This window comes from Lonchura striata, chromosome 9, assembly GCF_050655825.1.
Source record: "Lonchura striata isolate lonStrDom1 chromosome 9, ASM5065582v1, whole genome shotgun sequence".
Taxonomy (NCBI): Eukaryota; Metazoa; Chordata; class Aves; order Passeriformes; family Estrildidae; genus Lonchura; species Lonchura striata.
In genome coordinates this window covers 23,456,356-23,482,713 of record NC_140711.1, presented here as the reverse complement: position 1 = coordinate 23,482,713, position 26,358 = coordinate 23,456,356, and the positions used below count along the sequence as shown (strand labels likewise).

General features: G+C 39.8%; 1 protein-coding gene across 10 annotated transcripts in view; it reads right to left on the bottom strand.

Annotated features, from left to right (window-relative positions):
* The window catches only part of MCF2L2 (MCF.2 cell line derived transforming sequence-like 2), a 157,726-nt gene that overhangs the window by 81,538 nt on the left and 49,830 nt on the right, over positions 1–26,358 (bottom strand). For 8 of the 10 annotated variants that reach the window (XM_021543705.4, XM_021543715.4, XM_085587250.1 and 5 more), the window contains exons 4-14: positions 24,085–24,175; positions 22,778–22,897; positions 17,394–17,510; positions 14,079–14,228; positions 12,957–13,081; positions 11,307–11,421; positions 10,545–10,664; positions 9,870–10,061; positions 9,329–9,520; positions 8,752–8,929; positions 210–313 (exon numbers count right to left, since the gene is read on the bottom strand). In XM_021543705.4, the coding sequence (XP_021399380.2) occupies positions 210–313; positions 8,752–8,929; positions 9,329–9,520; positions 9,870–10,061; positions 10,545–10,664; positions 11,307–11,421; positions 12,957–13,081; positions 14,079–14,228; positions 17,394–17,510; positions 22,778–22,897; positions 24,085–24,175 (1,504 nt within the window). The remainder of the gene's footprint in view (positions 1–209; positions 314–8,751; positions 8,930–9,328; positions 9,521–9,869; positions 10,062–10,544; positions 10,665–11,306; positions 11,422–12,956; positions 13,082–14,078; positions 14,229–17,393; positions 17,511–22,777; positions 22,898–24,084; positions 24,176–26,358) is intronic. The other 2 variants (XM_021543697.4, XM_085587248.1) reach the window with 1 other exon arrangement.

Sequence of the window (26,358 nt, the reverse complement as noted above, 5' to 3'; positions counted from 1 at the left end):
TTCAGCTTTGGATGAATAAAGATGAAATGAACAAATCAGGGTTGTGGATAACAGACAGTTGGGTTAAAATAGCTTGTCCTTATCAGAGAGTTAACTTAGAAATGCTCCATTTTAAAAAAAATTCTAAGTATAGATATGTAAATCTATATTTATGAGGTTTTTGAGTTCTCTTGCAATATGGGATGTCCCCAAATTACAAGTAATCCTACCTTAATTCCACCTTTTGTCTTCTTAATGCTTTTCTTTTTTGATAACTCTACTTCAGAAACAGTCTTTGGAGGGCAGGAAATTTCTGTAGACCTCCTGTTGGTAGCTGAAAGAGTTAAAAAAGAAAGTAACATTAGAAAATGTGCTAAAAACAAAAATTCTTCTTCCTAATAAAAGCAATTAACAAAGTGGTAAATGAGACTTGACTTAGAGAACTGAGCTGTGCTGGGGCAGTGATGGACTGGGTGGAACAAGGGATGGGTTCCCTTGTTCAGTGCTGCACTGTGTCTTAAACTGGCGTTTTCAGCTCCACACTGAAAGGATTGCTTTGGTTTGGCTTCCCCTGGGAAAACCATCTCTGGGACAGCACAGGTAAATGTCAGCCAGCTGCACCAACTTGGGTAATTGTCACTTGCATGGTGTTGCTTGTGTGGGTTCCCAGGAAATTTTGTTTCTGGTAATGGTTTGCTGATTGGTGTTTGATTAAAGGATTGTTCCCTGTAAGGTTTCATTACATGAACAACTCTGAAAAGAGAAATTGCAGGGGTTCAGCAAGGCACAATGATATGTGTGTAAGGACAAAATCTGAAGATATTATTTCAGAATGTGCCCTGTTGTGTCAGGTTTGGTGGCCCAGCTGAGGTTACTGGACAGTCATCCTTAACAACGAAACCACTTGTGCTGAGCCTGCTGTCCAAAGCAAAGAGTTGGAATAAACGATGAGATGGGGAATAATACATTTGGCTTGAGTAGAAAATAATATCTATTACAGCTTTATCTTTGTTGTAGATTGGTAATGAGTTCATAGCACATGTAAGTACAAGGCAAACAACACTCTCCCTTCATTGCTGAATTGATATGGGCAGCCATTCATGTCATGGGTGAAAACATGAAAGCCAGATGAAATGCTGAAAGAATCTGGGTCAGACAACAAAGAACAAAATTGAGGTTAAGTCCTTTTCTTTTTTATTCTGGCAAAACTTTATAATTGAACAAGCTTTTTTTCTAAGAATAAAAGCTGGTGTTTTCAAATGCATCTGGCAACATTTTGTTTAAGAGGGTTTCACCAAGTTTAATGTTTTGAAGTGTTGAGAGTCTTGATAGTCATTAACTTTTTCTTCTTTGGGAGAAGCTAAGGGATACAGTAAAAAAGATGCAGACATTTTTGAATGAGGAAGACCTAGTATCAAAGGTTTGATATAGGAGAGGTCTGAATACTTTTTAAAAAGAAACACCTTGACAAAATTTCAAATGCCCTTGTCATTATATTCTTCTTTTAAAGTAGTTTTTAAAAAGGCAAAAAGAAGCACATAGAAGCACCTCAAATTATATTGAGTTAAAAAGACAACATATCAGTTTTACAGGTGGTAATAATGGAAGCTGACAGTTCTTCTACCCTGTATCTTTTCAAAAGCCTTATCACACAGCTGGGAAGAGAATTAATTAAAGCAATTGTCTCCAACTCTTCCCTAAATCTTCTTGGATTTATCCGATGCTGAATGCATAAGGACTTTGCAATGCCCATATCATGCCTGTTACCTCCTCACAATGACTCCATACTAGAAAGCTTCCTCAATAGAACAGTGAAATCTGGCAGTCACCAGCAGCTATAATTGACTGGTAGAGAATTCTTGTGGTTCCCAGGACTGAGCTGAAATGCAAATGTCTCTTTTTGGCTCTCCCATCACTCAGAATATACAGCAGGGGATTTGTTTTGATTTTGAGCACTACTTTCAACAAATAGCTTTTTCCTATCCCCAAGCAAGCTTTCCCTGAAGTAGTATTTGTTCTCTTAAAGGTATTTTTATTTCACCCAAAAAGTGGTGTACTGACATTTGGGAACCAAGGGAACAAAAAGATGCAAGATGCAGCACATGGAAGCTATTGATCCTGATTGTCAAACTTCTTCATGCCTTTCTAATCAGCAGGGAGGGTGACTGCTACTGTTGGCAAAACCAGAATATTTGGTAAGTTTTCAAATGGGCCCTTTTAGTGTTTTCATATGAATCTCTGAGTAAAGTGTCTATAAGCATCAGGAAATTCACCCTTTTCTGTATTGATGCGGCCTGGAGAGTCTATTTAGCTATAAAGTGTCACCTACCACGATCATGACATAACAGGCTGTTCTCAGACCTATTACACTAAAAACTATTATCTCCTGGAGCTTCTCCCAGCTATATTCTACTTATACCTTGAAAAATCAGCATAGAATTGGCCACCAAGATATTGTTTCATAATATTACCCACACCTGAATACCCTAGATATGCTTCCAATGTCTAGTTGCCCTCTCTAAAACTGAATTCAGTCCCTCGGATTGTTCTACAATCTAATTCACAATTTTTATGGATATGTCATGGAAATTAAGGGAAGCAACAGAAATAACTTCAGAAAACATGAGGACTTTAGCTTAGAAGAGCATAGTCAGCAATACCAAGTTGTTTGGCTTATTCATTAATCAGAACATTTTGTAACTTGAAGGGATGATTGATACTGGTATGAAAACCTTTGCTGAAAGCAATCAACAGAAAAAGTGAAAAACAGTTACAACTTCGATGTCTGGATCACAACTTGAAAGCTCAGACAGCTCCAGGTGATCCAGGAAAGAGAGCACAGTACAGTTTAAATGAAAGATGGCATATTCACAAGAAGCCAAACTGCACGTGCTCCTTGATCCAGCAGCCAATTTCTCAGATCAGTTCACATTCTGAGTCTTGGCTTCTTCAGTGTGACATTTTTCAGAAAAGGAGACAGGTACAACATAAGAAAGCAGTCAAATTCAACTGAGTGTGTTTCAGAGATTAATTTGATTCATATTGACACAGTGAACTTCCCTTTCCAATTAGACCCAGAAATGAACTGAAAATAGGAAACAAGCTGCTTTAGTTATGCTCTGGAGAATTTTTCAGTTATTGATTGGCCCTTATTCAGAAACTGCTACATGTCACTGCATTTAAGTAGTTGCTGAAGGAGTACAGAAAAAACCAGCCCAAATACCTGCCAATTATTATGGTACTAATTACTGTGGAACTGGAAATATAAGGGAAACTCCCTTATAGAATTCAGTAGAGTTGGCTGTTTCAAGGTCAGTACAGTGTTGTCTTGCTGAAGAAGCTGAAAATTACAATGCTGAACTGCCTACTGAAAGAATAAAGGCACAGGAACAGAGAACTGGAAATTATCTAATGTCTGCATGGTTTCAGGGTTGTTTTCATCCTATTGTTTCACACGAGTCTCCTGGATGATACATAATGATGATTTCATTTTGAATTCATTAATATTTTAAATTGCTTGATGCTGCTTTTAAAGTAAATATTGTCAAAGGGCATTGTAAAACAGAGTTTGGGTCTGTCACTTGCATTCACTTGGAGAACCACTACACTTTTCCGATGGGGCTTTAGTAAAATTTACTGTTTTTTTATGAGCAAGTTGTATAACAAGTATGGAATTACTGTTGTATATTTAGCCTACAGCAAATGGTAAAGTGGGCTGTACTGTCCCTAAGGCTGTTAGAAAATGACAGAAACTCATGTGCCCTGTTTTGCCTTGCAGTCTCTCCACCCCTCTAAGACTGAAATAAATTCAGTGAGGAAAATTCATGCCACTTGTGAGAAAAAGCTGTGGTTTCACCCATTCGCCCCCCTGCTCCTCTGTGGCAGGACACAGGCACCACCTCTCAGGTGCTGATATCTTACAGGGGGACTACATCCCCCACTGAGGGACAGACTGAGGGACAGACAGAACTGTGGGCAGCTCCCAGGTGCTCAGAGACACTTGGATTAGTTGGTAAGTGGCCTAAGCTAGCTCTTGCTAGAATAACTCATTAGCTAGCAAGAGACACAGGCCATAGCCAAAGGTAACGATGCATACTCTGCACCTGCAAGATATTCCAAACCCCCCTCAAGTAAGTACCACACTTCACATTCAGGTGTGGGGGGAATTCCCCCATCACATTTTCCCGTTTGTTTTCTGTATGGATTTGTGCATTCTCACTAATCACCTACAGCAGAACTGAATTCTTTTGACTTGCTGTTCATGCTGTCCAACAGGAATACAAATTTGAAGATAATTAATGGCTTCATTGTTGTTTTGAATACTGGTGATGGCAAAACAATGTTTAGGCAGCTAAAGAAACACCAGAGCTGCTATGGTTTGTCACTTAATGGCTTAGGGCAGAAAGACTTTGCCATTCTTAGGCAATATAATTTAGACTTCTTCTCTCTGGCAAAATTTCTGTCAAGTGCCCTGAAAATCTGCTGATATAAGAAGCACAGAACAAGCTTCCTGCATGTGGAATATTCTTCTACAAGGATACACTACTTGGTTTCCTCTGACCCAAGTGTAATAGCAATCCCACACTCACACAACTGAAAGTATCCTCTCTTTTTTCAACTTTATTTATAGAAAAATATACTGAACTAGAAAAACTAGTGGTTTCTCAAACCATTCATGAGTCACACACACCATCTCTTCTGAGTCAGCTAATCTCTCCACAGCCTCACTTCCCCTGCACACATCCCCAGACTCTTGCAAGAAATTCTTTCTTTATCCTCTGTCCAGATGTTATTAGTTAGTGAGTGTTACACACAAATGACTGTGAGGAATGCTGGACTGGATCCAATGAGCAGTTGTATACATTTAACTGAGATAGAACCAGCTTAAATTTTATTATTTGAAGAACTGAAAAGGTTCCAGCTGTGTTCCCCTTTATGAATCTTGTGTTCCAAGTTGGCCTTTTAAGATGCTTGTATGGTGAGTCATGGATTTTGTATGTGCAATGTGCTGTTAAACATGTTATTTGTTTAACAAGCTCACAGAAATTTTGACATTTCTGCTCCTGTATTTCACATTTATGTTGCCCACAAAGAACTTCCAGGTGAACATTTTATAGCACTTTGTCCTGCCATTTTCCAGCTCTTGTGAGAAAGGTAACTAAAGCAAGACATTTTTCCTAACCATGGTCATTGAGATGGCCAAATCACCTTTCACTGAAATTTTCCAAGAATATGTGAGGTTGAAGGGAATAGTCTTTGGGAAAGTATGATTTCAAAAAGTAAGAGTCTGGGAGAATTACAAGCACATTAAAATAGATAAATGCTAACTGCAGTAATTTCTAATTGCTTGCATTATCCTTTACAGTTCTGTAGTTCATCTCATTGTGTCTGACAGACTGTGTGGTTTGACTCTGTGGACCAATTCCAATTCATTCCATGCTAAAGAGTTTTCCACAGAAATGCAGATAACAAATGTGTAGTCAAATCATCAAAAATTATGCCCTCAAAAGTGAATCAGAGCAAAAATATTTCCATAGCAAGTGCCACTTCTTTCCTCCCAACAGACATTGGGACAAATTTAGCTATTAGAATTCAAGCAGCTTCCACTGGGAGAAAATGGAGTTCTCCTTAAAATAAAGTGTCATATATACTACATAAATATTTTAAAGGCTCTTATAAAAAGGTCAACAGAGTTTTCTGCCTTTTCAGGGTTGATCTGTGAATAATATTTAATCAAATTCTCACAAACTGAAGGAGAGTCAACTCTGAGCTGCCATTCTGGATCTTCACTGAGCTAAAAGATTGCTGAGAATCACCAGAAACCACAAGGACATGCACATGAAACTATGACAGTCCTGAGAGAAACCTGAGAGAAATCTGCCCTTTCTCTCAGACATGGTATCAGCTATGCCTGTGTGCAGAAACTCCATCTCTGCCGATGTATTTGCCCATGTAAAATGGAGAGTCTGACAGTTACAATAATGGAGTATTTAATGTCTGAGCCTTTATACCTGTGAAGATTTTTCCATTAGCACTCTGAATTGGACTGAATTTTCCCAACTGCTCCCTGTTAGGAAAATGGAGAGTCAGCAAGGAAGAACAAAACAAAATCTATTCTGGAACAAATGTAACTTCTTTTCCTTTCACAGACCAACCACCCCAGTTCTGCCATGGTATTGTTACTCTGCTGCCTGGGGACAAAAGCCTTTCTTTCTGGTCTTCTGATTCTGTTTACCACATTTTATTGCCTTTGCTTGCCTTTTTATTTACACAGTCTAAGAACATGGTATTTTCCTGTTGTCATATTCTATTTTGCAAGCTTTTAGAAATATTCAGGTATGTCCTGGGTAACAAATGATGAATGAGTTAAAAAACCTGTTTCAAGAAGGTGCTCTAAGCCTCTCTCAGGTTTCCAAGATGTTGCTCAATAAATTCTCCCCATAAGTAAATGCTGATTGTGCATTGATGCCATGAATGTGAAGAAAGGACACAGAGGAAAGTCCAAAAGACGGTAGCTTCAAGAAGAGCAGAATTTCACAGCCTCATTTTCAGGCTTGGAATAGGACTCAGTGTTCCTGTTTCTATTCTCAGACACATTTCAGAGTCAGACTGTGAAACACCTTGGTGAATTCCTTGGTTTATCTCTGCTTCAGTTTTCTTTCTGAAAAAAAGAGGTTGAAATACTGACCAGTGCTTGTCAAGTGCTTTAGCATTCTGAGGGAAAGGGCACTCAGGAATTTCAAAGTATGATTCTTTGTAGCAGACAACTGGATAACACCAAAGTGATTAATAAAGAATATGTGAATATATATGCACTATTCATAGCTGTTAAAGTCATTGACTGTGAGTCCCTGGATGAGCTGTAGATACTCAGGCAGTTCTGTGTCTTTGCACAGAGGTACTCTTGGTCAGTCACTCAAGAATCTGAATGAAATGGCAGAGTCTGCTTATCAATGTCTGAACAGAACTGGGTTACACTTTGCACTTCCTTACAGCCAGAGTAGCATTTTAAAATAAATTTCAACTACCTATTATTTTACAGCAGGACATTAAAGGCTAAGCCTTGTCACACACTTATCCTATATTGGGTTGTATAACCGTGAACTGCAATTCAAGGGACAGAGCAAGGGAGCATCTCATGACTTTCTATGAAAGAGCTGATGGTATGTGGGATGGGCTGTATGAACAAGAATCAAAACTTAGAGCACTCTCATAAACCAGTGACTGTTCTATAAGGTTCTATCTGTATCAATAATTTAATTTAAAAATCTGCAAATGTGCAAAAATGACAAGAAAGAAGTTCAAGAAACAGTTCAAGAGACTGCATGCATAAACAGAATGGCAAGATGAACTTTTAGCCTGAAGATGCAGATTCACAGTAGGTGAAAGCCATTCTAAAACTGTGCTGCCACTGACAGGAACTAACTGGCTCTGACCTACTGACCCCATAACCCCATTTTCTGCAACTTCCTTTGCTTCAGCACTAGTGGCCATGCTCAATAGTGAGCAATCTGATGAACACTGACATTAGTGCTGCTTAGAGCAGGTGACTGTGCTGTGTGATCTCCAGAGCTCCCTGCATTTCTCTAACTCATGCAATGGAAAAAGAACTACTACACTTTTGCAGTCTCTGTATTCAGTTTTCAAGGCAAATCACAACTCCAGCAAACTGACTGCCTACCCCAGTGCAAGAGGGGAGCACAGTGCTGGAGGATGTGGCAGAGCAGGACCTCTTCACAGGAGTTGTGTTCTCAGCTTGCCTCAAACTAAAATAGAAGCTGGAAGTTGAGGTAGGATCTGTACATAAAAAACACAGCTACCATGGTTTGAGGGAAAAAATGTACAGATGTCAAACCAGCATGGGAACAGGAAAAAGATGATTTTCCTTTGGAAGAAAAGAAGAATGCTGGGGAGCAGAGGAGAGCAGGGACAGTAGTGTGACTTTCTGCTGGTATGCCTAGAAAGAAAAATGGTCAGGCTACTGGCCATCCTAATCTTCCTATTGAGAAAGCAGCTTATTGAATGCTCTTCATGCAAATTAGAGGGATTTTTAAGGCTTTTTGCTAAAGCTTCCCCTTTTGAACAGCCCTAAAAGTTCCAAAGTGACAACCTCTTCCTGCCACCAAGCACAAGGTGACTGGTCTCCAGGATACACTGCTTCAAATTAGTTTCACCCATGTTCCTTTTGCAAAAAACCAGTTATCTTGGCTGGACACAAATGCTAACCTCAAATAAGGAACTTTCAGTAATTTCCAAAGAGAAGCAATGCTAAGCTTTTATGGTTAGCAGAGGACAAGGTAGAAAGTGAACTAACATCTATGTAGAGGGGGAAAATGAGTCAGTGTCACTCACTAATGAACCCTTAATTTTGCAAGTATCTGATTGAAACTTGAGGAATTATGACACTTGAAAGCCAAATATTCACATTGCATTATAAGGAATATAAAAGAGGTTCAGATGCTTACATTGCAGGCTTGCATTGACTACCCTGGTGTGGGTATTTGAGAATTAGCAATACAAGACACACTGACACACAGTATGGAAATGTACTCTGTAGATTAGACCTAGGAAGAGAAACCTGGTGGGTTTTTTTGATTCACTCTTGTTTGTATGTTTGCAATAAGAGACATTTCATATTCATTTTTTACTAGCTGGACCTACGAGGTTGACACTGCACATCAAATTCAAATGTTCATTCTGATAACAAAAATCAAACATGACCATGTGGACAAAACACTGGTGTGAGTCTGAAAGCAGCTGCTCATGGCCTACCTACTGCTGCTGGTCTGGTAATCTTTGGTGATGCTCGCTTTGGCGAAGATTCAGGATGTGGAGCAACAGGTTGTACTGGCCGGGTCTGTTTGGCTGCCAGCTTCTTCAGACTTACTTGTCTCTTGTCAAACATTTCTTGCACATCTTCGAGTTTTTGTACAATTCTTTGGGCATTGGCCTTGACAAAGAAAAGGCAAACAACAAATGGTTGTCAGTGCTGGAATGAGTGAAGAAAGGACTTGTATTCCCAGACTCAGACTAGAGCTGGAGATCACAGTGTGCTGCAGGTTATTGCAGCCCAGTCCACACATTCTGCCCAGATCACAGTTTCTCTGACCTGTGATGGTGACTCAAGCAGTATTTCTAGCACTGCTCTGAAGAAAATGACGCAAGTGTTGCATGACTACTCTTATGAGTAAAGCTTATTGCCACAAATACTGACCTCTGTGCCCTTTTGGACTAGGGAAAGAGGCATATTTTACCAGACTCAAATATATAGCCCAGTACACTTTCATAGACAAAGCAACTGGAAATTTTTAACTTCTAGGTGAGCACATGTACATCTGAGGGGTTTTACCTTTATTTCAGGGGTGAGAATCATGTCAAACTGATTGTAGAACTCCTTCGGGTTGGAGAGCTGGTGTTCCTTAGCTGTTACCAAGAACTTCTCAATTTCAACGAGTGCAGTTTCAGCTCCCTCTTGTGACTGGCACTTGTCCACAGCTTGGGAAGCTAAGAGGTAGATTCCAGCTTCGCACCATTGGCTTGCCTTTAAAGAAAAGTGGGGAAACAAGAACTTATCACTGACAGTCCCAGTTGTCAGGTGTTCCTTCTACTCTATGGAAAAGAGATTAGCCCTAACATGTCATTAAAAGGGGATCAATGTTACTCATAGTGTGCCTGTCCATAGTTCCTGCCCACAAGTCACCCCATCAGCATATACAGAATTGAACTTGCTGAACTAATGCAAAGCTCCAATATTTATATTAATATTTACTGAATAAAATGGAAAAAAACCAAACACAACTTTTTATCTTCATCATAATTACCTGAGCTAATAAAATCCTTAATTTTTAATAGGACCTTGCCAGAGCTGTTATCTGAAAAGATTCACTCACCTTATCTAATTGCTTATGCAGCTCAAGGGATTTTCCCAAAATATCATACTTTTTCTTGGTCTCATTGGTAAAGTCATCACAAATTCGCCTGAGTTCAACACACTTTGGTCTAATGGAATCAACTGCATAATGGTTGTTTTGGATGAGCTGTTCTCCATGGAGAGCGAGAGACTGGGCTTTCTCCAAAGGTTCCTGTACAATTAATAAGAAAAATCCAAAATTTAAATTACATGCCTAATAAGGACAATCCTTCTCTGTAACCCCTGCTGTTATTTTATATTATTTTACATTTACATTGAAGGCCCACTTCCACGTCAGTGAGTACATTGAAACTCATGAGGGTCCCTCTGAACGCCAGGAAGCACTTTTTTGTTGTGAGGGTAACCAAACACTGGAACAGGTTGCCCACTGAGATTATGGAGTCCACTTTTTCCTCCTCACATACTGGGGACATTCATTATTCAAGGTTTTTTCCTACTTTTTCCCCTAGTTTTCCAAGTAATGAAATGGAACTACTGGGTCTGAACAACCCTGGCTTCTGGAAATTAGGATCTGTTTTGCAATTTAAAGTTATGACTCATGAGAAGAGAGTAAATCTGGACAAAAAAATGGGGCAGTGACAAGTGTCTAGAATACCATGTCTATAGCAGCTAGAATACTAAATTGAGTACAAACCTGTCCTTTCTCTTCCAGATGTTTCTGTTCCTTTAGGAGGTTCTCAACTCGAGTCACACTGTCTCCAATGTCAGCAAAACTTGCTTGTGTTTCCATGAGGTTATCCAATGTCAATTTTACCTAAAAAACAGCAACAATAAAAACATAAATCAAAACAAAATAAACACACCCAAAACCCCATCACAAGAATGAAAATTACAACAAACATTCACCTACATCTGTGATCTCAAGTTTATTTTTTGAGTTTACTCCAAAATGGAAAATCCAATGAATAAATTAACAACCAACTATTCTTCAAAGAGTTTCCCTGCTTCTCACTAATTAGGCCCACAAAGTTTTGACAACCTGTAACTCCAGAGTTTATATTACTTCAGAATCTGTATTACTCCAGTCTCTGGACTGACAGTTGGGCTTTCTAAACTGTATTCCCTTGACTGTGTTGGGATTGGTGATTTACCATCACAGAAGAATCTATGTTTGATAATTTCACACCTAAATGCAAAATTATTTATCAAGATAAATTTAGTTATTGGTGCTCCACATTTTGGCCTCACAGTCTGGCACTTTCCTCACTGTGCCTTATTCAAGTGTTGTAAGACATCTGAAAGCTGTCAAGACTTTAATTTTAGAATATTCATTTCCTAATGCATAATGAAGGTCTTCTCTCCCAACCTCCTTTTTGGACTGGTGGTATACTCTAAGTATGGATAGAATTTGACCTTATTTATCAGAGAAGGCTAGACAGCATGAACAAAGAAATACCTCTCTAAAATCATGTTCAAAGTGTCGAAGCTGCAGGCACTGTTCTAGTTTTAGATGATGCTTGGTCCAAAATTGATCAAAAGCCTTTTCTGTTTCATCCAACTGAGCCAACAACCTGTTAAGAAATTATAATGAACAGAATGTATGTATTTCCTATAGTTCATTTCTTTTAAGTTACAGTAATTGATGGCAGAAAGCAGAGCGGGGAGGTGGTGGGGAGCCCTAACTTATGTAAGAGGGCTCTGTGTCAGCTCTCCCACAAGCAAAAGAGAATGGAATTTGCAGTAGGACAGGCGGGAATGTGACAGATGAGTGACAATTACATGGATCTACTGTGGCAGTCACAGTCCTGCCTCCTGGTGTGCAAGAGGGACTCTGAGCTGTTCCATGTGCTGGCAGCCAAGGGCAGCTGTCACTCCCTAACTTCCACCCAATGCTTCAAAGATAATCCATCCCAACTTATGCAGATTGAATATGATGCAATTATTTTATGGAATTATTAAAACAGAACTCTACAACTTGCTAACTTTCTTCACCGATCAGAAGTAGGCAAGGGCCGAATCATTCTTCCCAGTCTGTTAAAAACAATAGATTAATGACTCCCATGGACATTGTTTTACTTTGTGTAAATGATGAAACATTTATTTGCAAAGACATTAATCTCAAGGTGTCATATCTTCAGTACAATATCTGACACCAGGATAGTGAGTCATCCTCAAGAGTTTCTCAATGATCCATTAATTATGGAGTAGAATAGTTTTAAACAAGTAGAAAAAAACAAAAAGGAAGTGTTCTCTGAATATCTTGTATTTTAATAGATGGGCATTCTTTGGGCAGATGAGGGATCAGTGTATGCTGAAATAATCAAGTTACTGGGGCAAATGCCAATAGCTCCCTCCTATTTGTCTCAAAAACAAGTTTCTGTTTTCAATCTGTCCCTGGAAAACCTTTTTAAAATCAAAGCTAGTTGTTGAATTCAACATGAATTCACAAATTCCTTTGTGATGACTGCTCAAAGGATTTTAAAGTATTCAGTGAAAAATATCAGCTCAGCTTTACTTTCAGCACCTTTGTTCCCAGTGAATGCAGACATGCTGAAACCCTAGCATGGCATTTCTCTTTGCTCTGCATCACATGGCACAGCAGAAACTTCTACATGGTGACTAAAAGCTTTATGGTAATAACTAGCATTGTAGGAAGGAAAAGAGGGTTCTCTCTCTGTGTATCTCTGCAGTTGTGACACACAGAATGTTTCAGGTATCACCTTCATCTGCTCCTCCCCCAGTGTTTCCACAGACATTCACAAGCACATCAGCCACTCATCTCACAGAGACTCAGGTACTACTTTCTAACCAGGCATAGAAGTTTGGAGGACATATGTGTCAGGGAGAAAGTAAGTCCCACCTTGAATCTTCAGCCAGGTAGGTAGTGATCTGACCAAAAATCACCAAAAAATTCAGGACTTGTTTGAACTTGCCTTGACAGTTTAATTGAGTAATTTCCTCTAAGGTATTTCCTTCTCTGACTTACCTGTCCATAAATCCTGAGTACGTGGTAATTTATAACCTGCATATTTAAATTCTTTAAATTACATTTACACCTCCTAGGAATAAATTGGCAAGTTGCACAAGGTAATTTAGTTCCACTGACCTTTCCACTGTGGCCACATTTTCCAGTTCATCTGGACTGAGTTTGCTGTTGGCACTTCGGGTGACTGGCTCTCGGATACATGTCAGTAAGGTGGCCCCCTGCTTCACTGCTAGTTTCAGCTCATCCTGAGGGGAAAAAACAAGCCAAAAACCAAATTGTATGTACTTCTAACAACACTCACATCTCTTAGGTGAAAACAGAGTGATGATAAAGGAGGATTTTTTCATAGGTACAAAATACTTGAAACAAAATATAAATGCTTACCAAAGGTGGTATGTTTTTCTAGCAAATGTGGAGACCTAAGTCTTTTAACTTTGAATAGTAGATCTATTTCTGAGAAAAGGAATAGAGTAATTTCTGAGTAGATTGCATATCTGACCAGGCCACTTGCAGAATAAATTATTCTACCACAAATTGAATGCATGTTGTAGATTGTGAGCTGAGAGACTGGGCTGAGACATTGCACTTCTTAATGGAATTTCCTCAAACAACATTGTGCCATGCTGAGCCATAGTACCTCAGCTATAAGAAGTCATCCACAGAATTGTCTTCCCAGCATGAAGTAATAAAAAGACAAAGAGGCTCAAATATTAACTTGTCAGATGACAAATTCCCACTTCACTACACAGTTCTTCCATAAAAATTGTTCTTGTGCTAATATAGCTTAAGAAGTATTTTTAATCTTGTGTTTAATGTAAGGTATTTGCTGACAGCAGTAATATTTACTTCTGATCCTTACTCTGCAAAGCTAAACTAGTCCCAACTTTTTTTTTTTACAAAACAACAGTCATCATCTAGTTAGATCGTTCTGTCTATTCCTGACTATTCTCTGTTTCTGCTCCAATGTAAGTCCATCCTTTATGATGAACTCTTCATCAGGAGCCCATGCTATTCCAGATGTGATCCCATTATTCCCTCTCACACAGTGGAAGTGACGCTTCCCCATTCTATCATTCCTGAAGCATAAAATGTTCTTTTCCACAGCTGAATCAAATTGACCTCCTGAACCCAGATGTCTGTCCTTCTCAGTGGTTTCCAGACAATGGCCAGTGATGGTAGAAAATTTTGTTAGACCAGAGCTCATCTATTGCACTGCTGGAGCCATCGTGGGGCAACAATCACCTTCAGCTTGCTGTGGTGGTCGGTGTGTGAGGAGAGAAGCTCCTCTGTGCACTGCACATCGTTGGGAAGTTCAGTCTCTGCTAAGTCTGTTCCAAAGGTCTGTAGCATCTGTGCTGTTGTTTTTACTGTCATTGCAAAGTTTTCAATGGCCTGGAAAAGCAAATGCATAAAGTCACAGATTGGTTATTTACCCTTAGCACTTTAACAACACTTTGTGCTTCAGGCGCACCGTGCTGCAAGTATTACATGCCTTAAAGCTGGTCACGTTGCCTTTTTCGGGTGATGTGCTTAAAGTTACAAATTAAACCATGTGTCACAAATGACCTTTTTACAGGTCTGCACGTATTGTCACTTTGGTGAGCCAACGGGGAACTCCCAGAGCTCAGAAGACATAATGAAACCACAGAGGACATCGGCTTCAAAGACAAGCTTGGAACTTCAGATCCTCTGCCCATGCTTGCTGGGAAATTCTGCCATGTTTAAAATTTTAATGAAGGCTTTATTTAAGTATAGAACACTACTAAAATATATAGGGCAAAGCCTTTATATTTATACAGCCATTGTTCACTCAGCAGTAATCTGTCTTCCCCTGACTTCTGAATATGTGCATCTCCATCTTGCCTATCAGTACAAGGTGCATTCTAGTCAGTTCCTCCCATCTGTCCATGCTAGCACCCAAATACAGGAACAAGTAACTACAAATACAGTTAAAATGCGTAAATTCATGGGAACATTGCTGTTTCTTTATCACTTGGGTGCAGCAACACAAAGCTTGTCAGAAATCTGTGGTTTTAATGCAGAATGAGGAAGTGAGGGAAGCTAAAAAAAAACAATGCCATCCTCTCAGAGTAGAATATAATGTTCAGACCTGTGACATATGATTAAAACCTTTATATCTAGTAGAAAGTAACTGCATGGGATGTTTTTCCATGATCATGCCCAAGTTTGGGTGTGGCTGTGTTGTTTTGTATAGCTCTTTATTATTTGTACTTTTTGATCTAATCCCCCACAGGTTTGAGTCCGTCAACAAACACTAGGGATGCTCTTACACACAATCAAACACTATGTAGTAGTTGCACACTGCATTCGTTTTTCCAGCAATGATGATAATTCATTGTTTGCAGCCATGACAGATGAAATTATGTTGTGAGCTCAGTGAAAAACAAACTGGAGGTAGATCATCATTCAAAAGGCATAGAGAGAAATTAGCCCACATTTGTGATCTCAAGCATGCCCCCCATGAAAGAATGCTAGCAGAGTTCACAGCCTTCTTCCCTCTTCCCCCATAAATTCATGTCTGCTTTCAACACAAGTAGTACAGACCACACATGCTCTATCTTAGTGCTCTGCAGCTGTATGCTGCTGTTCTCAGCACTGAAACTACTGGATTAGAACTGGCTGAAATGTCACACTTCTGACTGCAACACAGACATGGCCATCCATGACCAAAGGCCATTTACTGAAAGCCAAAAATGCACTCGGTGGGCAAGAAAGTCCATAGGCTCCTGGAAGCCAAGAGAGGAGAACAGCAACAGTGAATGATGTGAGGAGGTTGTTGTGTCATTTAGCAAGAGTTTAAAGCTTTTTCAGAAGAAAATCACTGGCAGGACAAGATATGAGAACACTGAGAGAAGCAGCAAAGGGCATGAAGATAGTAGCTCAGGAAGACTGGAAGTCAGATTGTTTCAAGGTGCCATGGAAGATGACACTTCCCTAATGACAATTCTCAACCTTTTATCCAGCAGATATTCCTTGGCTGACTGCACCATGAACTTGTCATTGTTTCACTCAATAGCATTTCCACTCTCTCCTGTGTATATGAGCAATAAGTTGTTTCATGTACCTAAGTTACGTCTGTGGATTGGCTTTTTTCCCGTCTCTGTGTGCTTGGTAAAATTTTTTCTAAAAAATTTAACTAACATCTCTGGGGATTACATAGCCCTACTCCTCTAAATTCTTAGCTCATTTTGTTTGTGTATTTTACCAAAATATGTATTATTGCTTTATGTAAACCCCTGCCATTAATAAATAATACCACCCTTCTTATACCTCTTTTTATGCCCCTTCATATTTTCAAATCTTTTGCTGTTTGAAAGCTCTTACAGGTGATTCATTTTTTCACACTCCCTGTTTCTGCAAGGACAGTTTCATATTTTTGATATGTTTGACACATGAGCTTATTCACTCATCTCAACCCTAACCTCATTATAGTCCACACAGTTATAAATGTAGAAAATCAATGTTAGACATAGTTCAGATTCTATGTTTCAGAAGCCTGAAATATTTGGTGGTTCTCAAGGAAACTAAAATTTAATTTTATAAGGACAGCAAAGCACAAAAAAGGTATAGCAAGAAAATTATAAAAGTGATTTGATGTAAATTACCTCAGAAAAGCTCTTTTTATGAGTTAGCTGTACCCTGCCCATCAGCAACAACAGACTCAAACGCAGTGCTGCTCAGAACTTTGCAAATATTGAGGCTCACATTGGATGTGGGCTCTAATATATCAATCTTACAAGTAGGCCCACAAAGAGAGATGCAAACATTGTATAAATTCTCTGTGGAATTAATTACTTTTCCAGGATTGTGACCCAGTTTAGCCCATTTTGCTTAGGAAGAATGAAATTATATTTTGTCTACTAATGTGCCAGAGTTTGGAGTCTGTTTTTTGTGAACTGTCATCTTACCTGGGCACCATAATGAATGGTTTACATTGTTTTGAAGCAGACACTGATATGCATCAACCAGCCGAAAAAGGGAACAATCAAACCTGTACAAGTTTCCTCAATAGAATAAAAAAGTCTTTCTGCCTTCCTCCTAACAACTGTTCTTCAATTACCCAAAATAAGACCCAGCTAAGTGCTTGTATAGGATAGAAATGAAAAATATAACACAGTGCCCTAAATATTTTTATTCTCTTAAAAGCATGGACATAATTAATCATTAGACTGAGACTTTTGACCTTACTTTTGACCTTTGTAAAGTCAGCAAAGTGCTACAGCCTATTTTCAATTGCAGCTGAAGGCCTATGAATCCCATCAATTATTTAAAAGGCAAGAGAAGGCATTGCTGAGTAAGAATGCCACGACACTGTTAGGCCCAGGGCCAGGTATGCAGTGAGATACAATTACTGCTTCCATTACAAACTTTTGGGGAATTTGCCTTTCTCTGTCTGAGTCATGGATTTGCTCTTTCCCTGAGTCCCTAGCAGAATCCATAGGCTGTAATGCAACTGAAAAGTGCCTGTTTAATGGTTGCTCTGCATTTGTCCCTGGGACAGTTGTGGTGCAGGTGTGTGAGAACAGCAGCACTCACTGTTCGGTGATGGATCCACTGGCTGTGGCCGTACTCCAGGGTTCCCCCCAGCTCCCGGGTCAGCTGGCTCTTGTCAATGTAGCCATGCAGATCAGAGACAGAATTTAGCATGATGATCTGAAATGAATCCAAACACACTGCACTGAGAGAAATAACAAGCCTTTTAATCATTGTTCTAAGATCTGGGTTTGCCTGAATATAGATGACCACTGCAGTTCCACCAGAGGCCATCAGTTCTCATTTTTCGTTTTCTCGTGACATGGCCACAGTTTATTTTTTCTAGATTTTGCCTTCTCAGTGTGTACATGGACTTTCTTGAACTAACCTTGGTTTGACATCATCTTCCTCCTTGCTGGGCTAACTCATTTTGCATGTGCATCAAGAGCAAAAGTATGGTATTGGTAATGTTCACACAAACTTCTATGACATAATTTATCCTCTAGATAACATTTATTTACAGAGAAATGGAGACACAGGCAAGTTAAACAGCTTCTTCAACACCAACCACTTGATCCAGGGAAGTGACCATTGAGAATAAGATTTTACTTTCCATTTCCTGATTTTTTTTGGCACTGTATGTTCACTGAACTCACTGGCATTTTCCCATTTAAAATCATAATGTAAGATAAAGGAGAAATACCCTAGATCAATTATTTTACTTTAGAATCTCCCTACCACTAGACTTGCTCGAAGAAAGCCAAACAAAATTTCAGTTCAGCTGCAGATAAGGAGCATTAACTTTTGGCAACCAAGTGGTAAATTTGTCAACACAAGTGGTTGCACAAGTAGCACTCATTTATTGTTGCTCCAACAGCTAGAAGACATGCCATGATTTCAGCAACATAAGAATAAAAAGTTGAGCACAAATAACTAAGAATTTTAAATAAATAAATGTCATAAATATGTCAAATGGGTTACTTGAGCCTATTTAAATAAAGCTTATGTGTCTCTGCACCTCAGCAGGCTCCAAGGGAGCATGGTAAGTACACTGATGAACACTATGGACAGTGAGATGAGTGCAGATGTATGGAGACAAGAGAATGCATATTCTAGGCTAAGAGTGCTCTAAGAAAAGCCTTGAGAACAAACCTGAACAAGTTTTTAGCTGATCTTTGTTACAAAATCTTTCTAGAATAATTCAAGTTGGCACGAACCTCAGCTCTCTAGTCCAACTTTTTTCTCAAAGCTGTGTCAGCTGTGAGATCAAACCAGGTTGCTCAGATCTTTATCCACCTGAGACTTAAAAACATCCAAGGATTGAGATTGTACAATCTTTGGGCAGTCTGCTCTGCTGCCTGACTTTTGTAGTGAGAAAGTTTTTTCTTATGTCAAGTCAGAGCTGCCCTTGTTTCACTTTATGTCAGTTATTTCTTATCCTACCACCACATACAAGCTGGCTGCAGTGCCCAGTAACCTGGAGGGACTGGAAAGCTGCTGCTATGTTATATTAACCCTCCTAAGCCTTCCCTTCTCCACTTTAGACAAGCACAGTTCCCTCAGCATCTACTTACAGAACACATGCTCCAAGTCCTGACCTTCTTGGCTCTCCAATATTACTCCAGATTAATATTTTTCTTGTACTGGGGGAACCAAAACTCAGGGTGCTCTCAATGTGAATTAATTAGAGTCAAGTAAAGGGGGAGGAGTGATCAACCTGTTGGCCTTGCTCCTGTTCATGCAGGATGCTGATGGCTTCCTTTGCTGCCAAGCCACACTCTGGCTCATGTACAGCTTGCTCCCAGCTCCTTTTCTGCAGAGATGCTCACCAGACAGTCAGGCTACAGTGTTGTCAACAACACAACTCTTGTGTTGTTGGAAGGGAAGAACATGAGTTCTTTCTTGAGTAAGAAAATCCTTCTGGAAGGAAACTCCCAGTTGCAGGACTTTGCTTTGCCCCTTTGGTATATATAAAATAATATGCTGGTCAGCCTGTTCCTTGAGTTTTTGTTCCAGTGGCCCTGTCTTGGAATATACGATCTGCTCCTCCTGGTTTAGTGTCATCTGCACACTTGATGACAGTGCAGCCTGTTGCCTCTTCCATGTCACTGATGAAGATATCAAACAGGGCAGATTCACTCACTACAACACTCCACTTGTTGCCTACTTCCAGGCAGAGTATGACTCATTACCATTACCCTCCTAACCCATCATGAAACTAGTTTTTAAAACCACATGTAGTTGTCCATCCATCCAGACTGTAAACCTGACTTGCATACAAGAAGATAGTGGAGGATGCATTTGGCCCCAGGGACCCATAAAGGCTGAAAATTCTCAAGTAGGCCCTCACTCTGTTCTTTTTCACTTCCAGCAGTTCATCTTCCCCTTGACCCCTGTCTTTAAACAAAGAAACAAGGAGATCTTGTTAGAGAAGAAACTGTGGCAAAGAAAGCTATCTCAGCCAAAGTTAAAGGAAAAACTGTTCCCTGAATGTGTTATGAAACACTGTTCTGTTATGATCAAAGCTAGAAAGTTCAAAAAGCTGCATCATCTTGAAAAGGCCTCACACTGGAACATAAAGTCTATGCACTAATTCTGAATTGGAAATCACATTTGAAAAAGTAAATCGTAACTGCTTTGTAGCTTTTCACCACCAGAGATGTTGCTGACAAGCTGGAACTTTTCTGATACTTCAAACCTCATTGAAACCACAGAGGTACACTGTCATGCAGTTTTCTTTTAGGAAGAATTTTATGTTTGCTTTAACTTGGTATACTCAGCATGAGCCACAAAACAAACCTATTAATATTGCCCACTATGGTGCTACCCAACATGGTGTGGGTCTTCACCATGCAGGCACTCCTGCAGGAGAAAGCCTATGAGCAATCCAGCATCCATCTAAAAAAACAGTCTAATAGAGCATTAGCATCTCTTATGCCACTTTCCAGACAGGAGACAGCCACAGTCAGTCAGTTGGAGAGTGCAAAGGAGCAGCAGCTTAGAAGAGAAGGGTCAGTGTGGAACATGCAGCTGTGGGGGAGCTGCTTCTGGAAAGGATAGGCTGCCAAAAAGAAGTCACAGCCTACAAAACTCATGAAAGCACTTGTTATGGACAAATTGTTCAGATTTTTATGGATGTTCTGAAGATGCTTTAATTCTCTTCCTATGATAGGAGGTTCCTTGGGTGCATCTCTGGGTGTTCCTTTTGAATTCACAGATTTTAATCTCAGATGAACCCTGCTGTGTTTCCTATATTTCTATGTCTTCATCCTGGCTAATGATATCTACTCAAATCACTATCCCAGTAGAAATTTGCCTGATGAGGTTTTATTACCCACATTTGTATGCCAATGTGATATGAATCCTTCATTTCCTTTTTGTGTCTGGTTGGTTATTTCAGCCTTTATTTCCATCTCCTGTTTGATCTTCTAGTTTCTACTCATTCCCATATTCATTTAACCCAGAAAATCTATTTTACTGAGCATATTTGCAGTCTGATAGCTCAAATAAACTATTAAACAAATGTTGCCTTAACAAACACACAAAATATTCTTGGAGCTCCTTTTGAATGCTCATGTCTTAGTCCTGACTCACTTACAGTTGTGACAGGAAATGTCACTCATCCACAGGCCAGTTATGACATGAATGTTGTTATAAGGCCAAACACATAACATGAACAACCTGCAAACAACTTAAAAGATCATGGTGATATTGAAGATAGGTACTGATCCCTAATTCCTTGAGTAAGGACATACCCAATGGGACAAGAACTCTGTGATCCTGTTCTCCTGCTTGGCATTTAGGATGCTGTTTTCAAGGAGGACAAACAGACATTGTTCTCAGTAACTTCCCTGCCCTGAAACTGGGGTATGCAAGGACATTCCCAGATGGTATTTTTAGGATGGGCTGCAACACAGGAGAAAAGCCCCTCCAGAGGGCATGACAGATCCCAGGAACTTAGAACACCTGCAGTATAGCCCCAAGTAACTTAGAACAGCATCAGACCTATGTGGGTAGCCTGTCTATAAATCTGACAGGTTGTCTGCAGATATCTGGGCATGAGGGAGCAAGCCTGTCATGCTCTTAGTTTTTGTAAAGCTGCTCTCTAAGAGCTCTGTGGACACACCCAGGATGGCTCAAAATATTCAAGACAACCCCAAACTAAATTGATCTCTTGATTTTCCTACCTGTAAGAAAGATAAGTTAGTATTTCATACTTAATGCAGTGCTTGACCCCTGCCTAGAACTAACCTCCCTTCCAACTTTGATTCCTTCCAAGTCTTGAAATGCAACTCTGGTGTCAAATAAATTGTTAAAAGCATAGGAAATGCTGAATTGTTGGAAAATGCCAGTCTTAGATGAAGTTTCTGGGCTGCAGGCACTGGTACAATGGTTGCTGTAGCAACAGATTGTGGCATATTAAATATAGGTACATCCATTTTTAAAAGTACTATAAAATATTTTGGTTTGTATATAAACATAATTTTTTCATCAATTTTACATTTTGCCAAAAAGCCACCCTTACCAAATGACAGTAAATGTTACAATTTAACCAAAGTAACCAAATGCCTATTCATGGTTCCTTTCCTGTATGCACTATAATAAATAGCTGCTGTCTCTCACTTCAGGAGACACAGAAAGTATTTTAAACACCTGAACTTCAAACGTGAGTTTCAACAGAGCTAGATTTGTTGGAGGAGAGCCATAAGTATTTTGCAAAATATAAACCCAAAAGCAAAATCCAAAACAGTAATCTGAAATCCCACCAGTAAAGCCACTGTGGAACACAGTATGAGTCTGATCCAGGATGAAATATCATCAATAATCATAATTCATATTTATAGAACTTAAAAATTTCTGACACCACATGCAAACATGCAGCTAAAAACAACTCCTAAAAGACTCCTCAGAGAATAATCTCAAACTCTTTCAGGATTGATAACCTTCTTTACATCACAGTCTCATCAACCTACAGCATATGCCAAGTGCATATAAAAATAACTAAAACACAAACTCTGAATCTTCAGGGCATGGGAATCATAAAAGACATTCAGAATAAGCAATGTTATAGGGACAGTCAGTGCTGCCATGGATAACCCATCAAAGAGTGCAGAATTCAGCCCTAGGCTTCCACTGCTCTGTAGTCCTGAATACTTATGTTTGTCACTGAAGTGGGATCTTCCTCTACCTACAGGAAGGGAACATCTCCACTTAGTCAAAATTCCAGTACTTAAAAACTGAGCCACATTTTATAGCTAGACTGACATGGGAACATATCCATTAAATACTATGAACCACCCACTGCTAAATAACTCTTTGGAATCACCACACAGACCCAGATGAAAGGCCCCAGGTGGCACTTGCAATCCTGGGTTATGGGAAATTGCTGACAGCCCAGAACTGAAATGGAAAAAAGAAAATGCATGGACAAAAAACCGCATGCTTACCGGTACCTTCATTTTAAAGTCATCTCGATAGAGTTTAATGCCAATGTCAGCGATTGCCCTTTGGATAAAGCGGGAGGGTCTCAGGACAAGCACCAGCTGCAGGTTTCCTGGAAATGCTCCCTGCAAGGAATAGAATTATTAGAAGGCACATTTCTACCTTACAAGGGAATTTTCAGCCAAGTGTTTCCTCACCAGTAGGGCAAAGTAGGTAGGACTCATTGCACCAGCTGGTCCATTCAGCATGTGCTCATTGTCACCATTTCCAAACCCAGCAGGAAGACTGACCCATGGATTTTACTGCCCAGCCACATGTTGTTTCATGATACAAATTTATCACAGAGCTCCAAAGTTCCTGACAAATGCCTTTCTTCTCCAGACCCTAATCCCACCAATCCCATTTGCACCACCACACCAGAATTTTTCCCATTTTTTAGGCTGCAGCCACTAGAGGGCAAAGCTGGCTGCCCACGTTGGACCGGTGAGGGAAGCTGGTAGCACAGATGGATTCCCCAGGCTGACCTACGTAACTCTGCAAAGGGTTTTGAATCTTTTTAACCTCACATATTTTTACACACAGGCAGGCACTCAACATGTTCATCAGATATGGCCCTGCCTGCAACACCCAGCCTACATCTCTCACACTTCTCTGAGCTCATCAGGCATAAAAAAGGACAATTTCTTGAAGAGAGCAGCAAAAAAGCCTGAGAATGAAAAACCTTTCTGTCTAAATACCTTGGAAGAATTTAAAGTAGCCTTTGTCATCCCACCATCTTACACCTCTGTGTGTAAGTGCTTGGTCCTCTCACAGTAAATGCTCCTAACTAAGAGATGTATAAAACCAGCTGCATTTTTTAGCGCTGAAAATCGGTGCCCAGGTCTGACTTTTGCAAATGAGATATAATAATCTATTAAGAGTTTCTGACAGAGATCCTTTACTACTGTGCAAACACAAATCCCTTAGGATCTATTTCTTTCATAAGGAAGCCATGTCATCCCTTCTCTGGGGACAGAAGGGTACCTCTTAATACTCCTCTAGGAACCAACTTCAAATTACTAAAATATATATTGCAGTCAACCCAGAAAGCAAGGAATTTGTCCTAATTCAGCAGTAAACAAGACTATGTAATTTGTCTCTGCAGCTTCCTCCCTCTCTTATTTAACACTTACTAACTGCAGGGCCAGGGAGAATCTGCATCCACAGCCAGAAAATGGGAGCTTAAAATGAGCAGTGGAGCCTGTATTGTGTGCTGAAGGTTCAGCAGACAATTTTAATTTCTAGAAGATAAATAACAAAAGCAAGCACTTACTGCTATTCGTGTCAGGGATGCCTTGACTGCACTCCATTTGTCCCGTCGTCTGTCTATGATGATGATGAATCCGATGCTGGCAGCCTCCAGACTGCAAAACAGATGAAATAGGTGTGCTGGGTTACAGGGAGACACTCCTGTTCCAAGGCAGAGAACTGCAGCAAAACACAGCCTCCGTCACACCACGCTCGGAGCCCATTATGAAAACACAACGTACAGTGGAAAGAATGAATATTTGGCAGAAACACACATGAAAAGGAAAGCCAGAAAAATTTCTCTTTCCAGCATAAGGCTAGCAGCTTACACAAAACATGAATATTTTATCTGCTGAATCTCTCAGCTGCTGTGCTACTCTGCTGCCAGAACATGAATAGTTCAGGATCACAAATTACACTGTGCTCCTTTGAAGACAAAACCCCCAGATTTTTTTTTTTTTCTGCAAAATTAGACACCCCTCTACAGTTTTCATTCTCCAAGTATGCTGACACCTGACAGGGCACTGAGCTCCAGGGCATCAGTATCCCCTGACTTGTGTACACAAAGCCCCAGGAATTCTGGTAGGCAAAGCAGAAAATGAAGAGTTCTATTTTGCCAATCACAAGCTTGTTCTGGAGTTACAAGTCATTCAAAACTATCCTTTTCAACATATTGGCTAGAATAACGGTTCCTGTTCCTTCTCAGTGCTTTTCAAGGAGGATCAAGGAAGCAGTGATTTGGTGTTCCATTCCACCTATGTAGACCTCATGAATACCCCATCCTCTCTTTCCCTCTCAAAAATCCCACTCTGTAGTGCCAGGTTTCAGTGGGACTGCTCTTCTCTCTGCCTTCCAAGAGCACTCAGCATTGGAGAAGCTAAGTACACACTGAGTGTCCAGAACCTTCACTAAAGCAGAACAGCTCAGTCATCTCAGAAAAACCAGAGGCAGGCAAGAAGAGTATAAATGTAATAATCAGAGAACATACTGCAATCAAACATATCATCACATCTTAAGGAAAATAAATTGTTTAAAGTATCTCCTTGATCCCTTGTCCACCATCCATACAAGGACCAACTCAGGAACACTGTTTCCATGGGTCATTTTATCCAAACTCACGTCAATAATCTACTGAAGACTATCAACACAGTAACAACTCTGAGCTCTTGCTACAGCTCTGCAGGATCAAAAACTGAAAGTCAAAGTATTGTGCAAAACTGAGATGCCACGAGAATGCTCCTAGTAGTTCATACTGATAACAGGAAAAACTACTGAATTTTCCAATTCAGTATTTTTACAACATTCCTCTAAGGATTACAAAATTCAATGACAATACATGACCTTTCCTCTTTAGTAGTGCAACATGCAACTCTCTGCAGAGGACAGAAAAGATGTTTGCAGCAGTGCCTCTAAAGCACAGGGAAGAGAACCTGTTTTACCTTTTATAAATACACAAATGTATACATACTCTTCAGTAGTCTTAGATATAAACAAACACATACCTATCCTTCAGTAGCTCAACAAATATTCCACAGAATAAAGTTCTTTGATAATGTTCAAATAAAGGCAACAAAGATATTGTGTGTATTGCATATTGTTAAAGAAAGGGTGAGAAACTAAATGCAAAAGTCTCAACCTGGGTCCTTCACATTCAAATGATGTTCAGCATAGCATCAATTGTAGTCACTGAGATAAGCCAATGATACTTGTATGTTTGCTTTTTGATGTGGAGGGTTTTTTTGTTGTTGTTTTGCTTGTGGGGTTGTTTGTTGTTGTTGTTGGGGGAGTTTTGTGGATTTTTTTCTTTTTAGCTAGGTAGGACTGACTGAAGTTCTAAATTTAACCAGGGAAACAGAGAGAGTGTCAGCAAGTGATCCTATTTCAACCAGCATGCTGAAAGGCCATGCCAAGGTCTGAATGTCATTTGGCACCAAGGGCTGAATGCAGGCACACAGCCACAGGAAGAGGCCTGGCTGAGATGGCAGCATCAGCACAAGTGGATGCCCAGCTGAGAACCCCCACTCCAGTCTGCATCCAGAGAAAGTTTGTTTAAGAACAAACACACACACACACACACACACATTCTATCAATGTTTTCTCAGTATCAGTACTGTAATATCTCTATCCTCATTATGAAAATGCATTGGGATTTTTCCAGTTCTCTGAAAAGGAGGGTTTGAAGACAATCCTGAAAAGCAGATAAACATCAGGTTTACCTCCAAAATAAATTCTGGCACATTTGCCTAGATCTACAGATGTCTGGCAGAAAGGTTCTCTTTCCCTGAATGAAATATCTGCA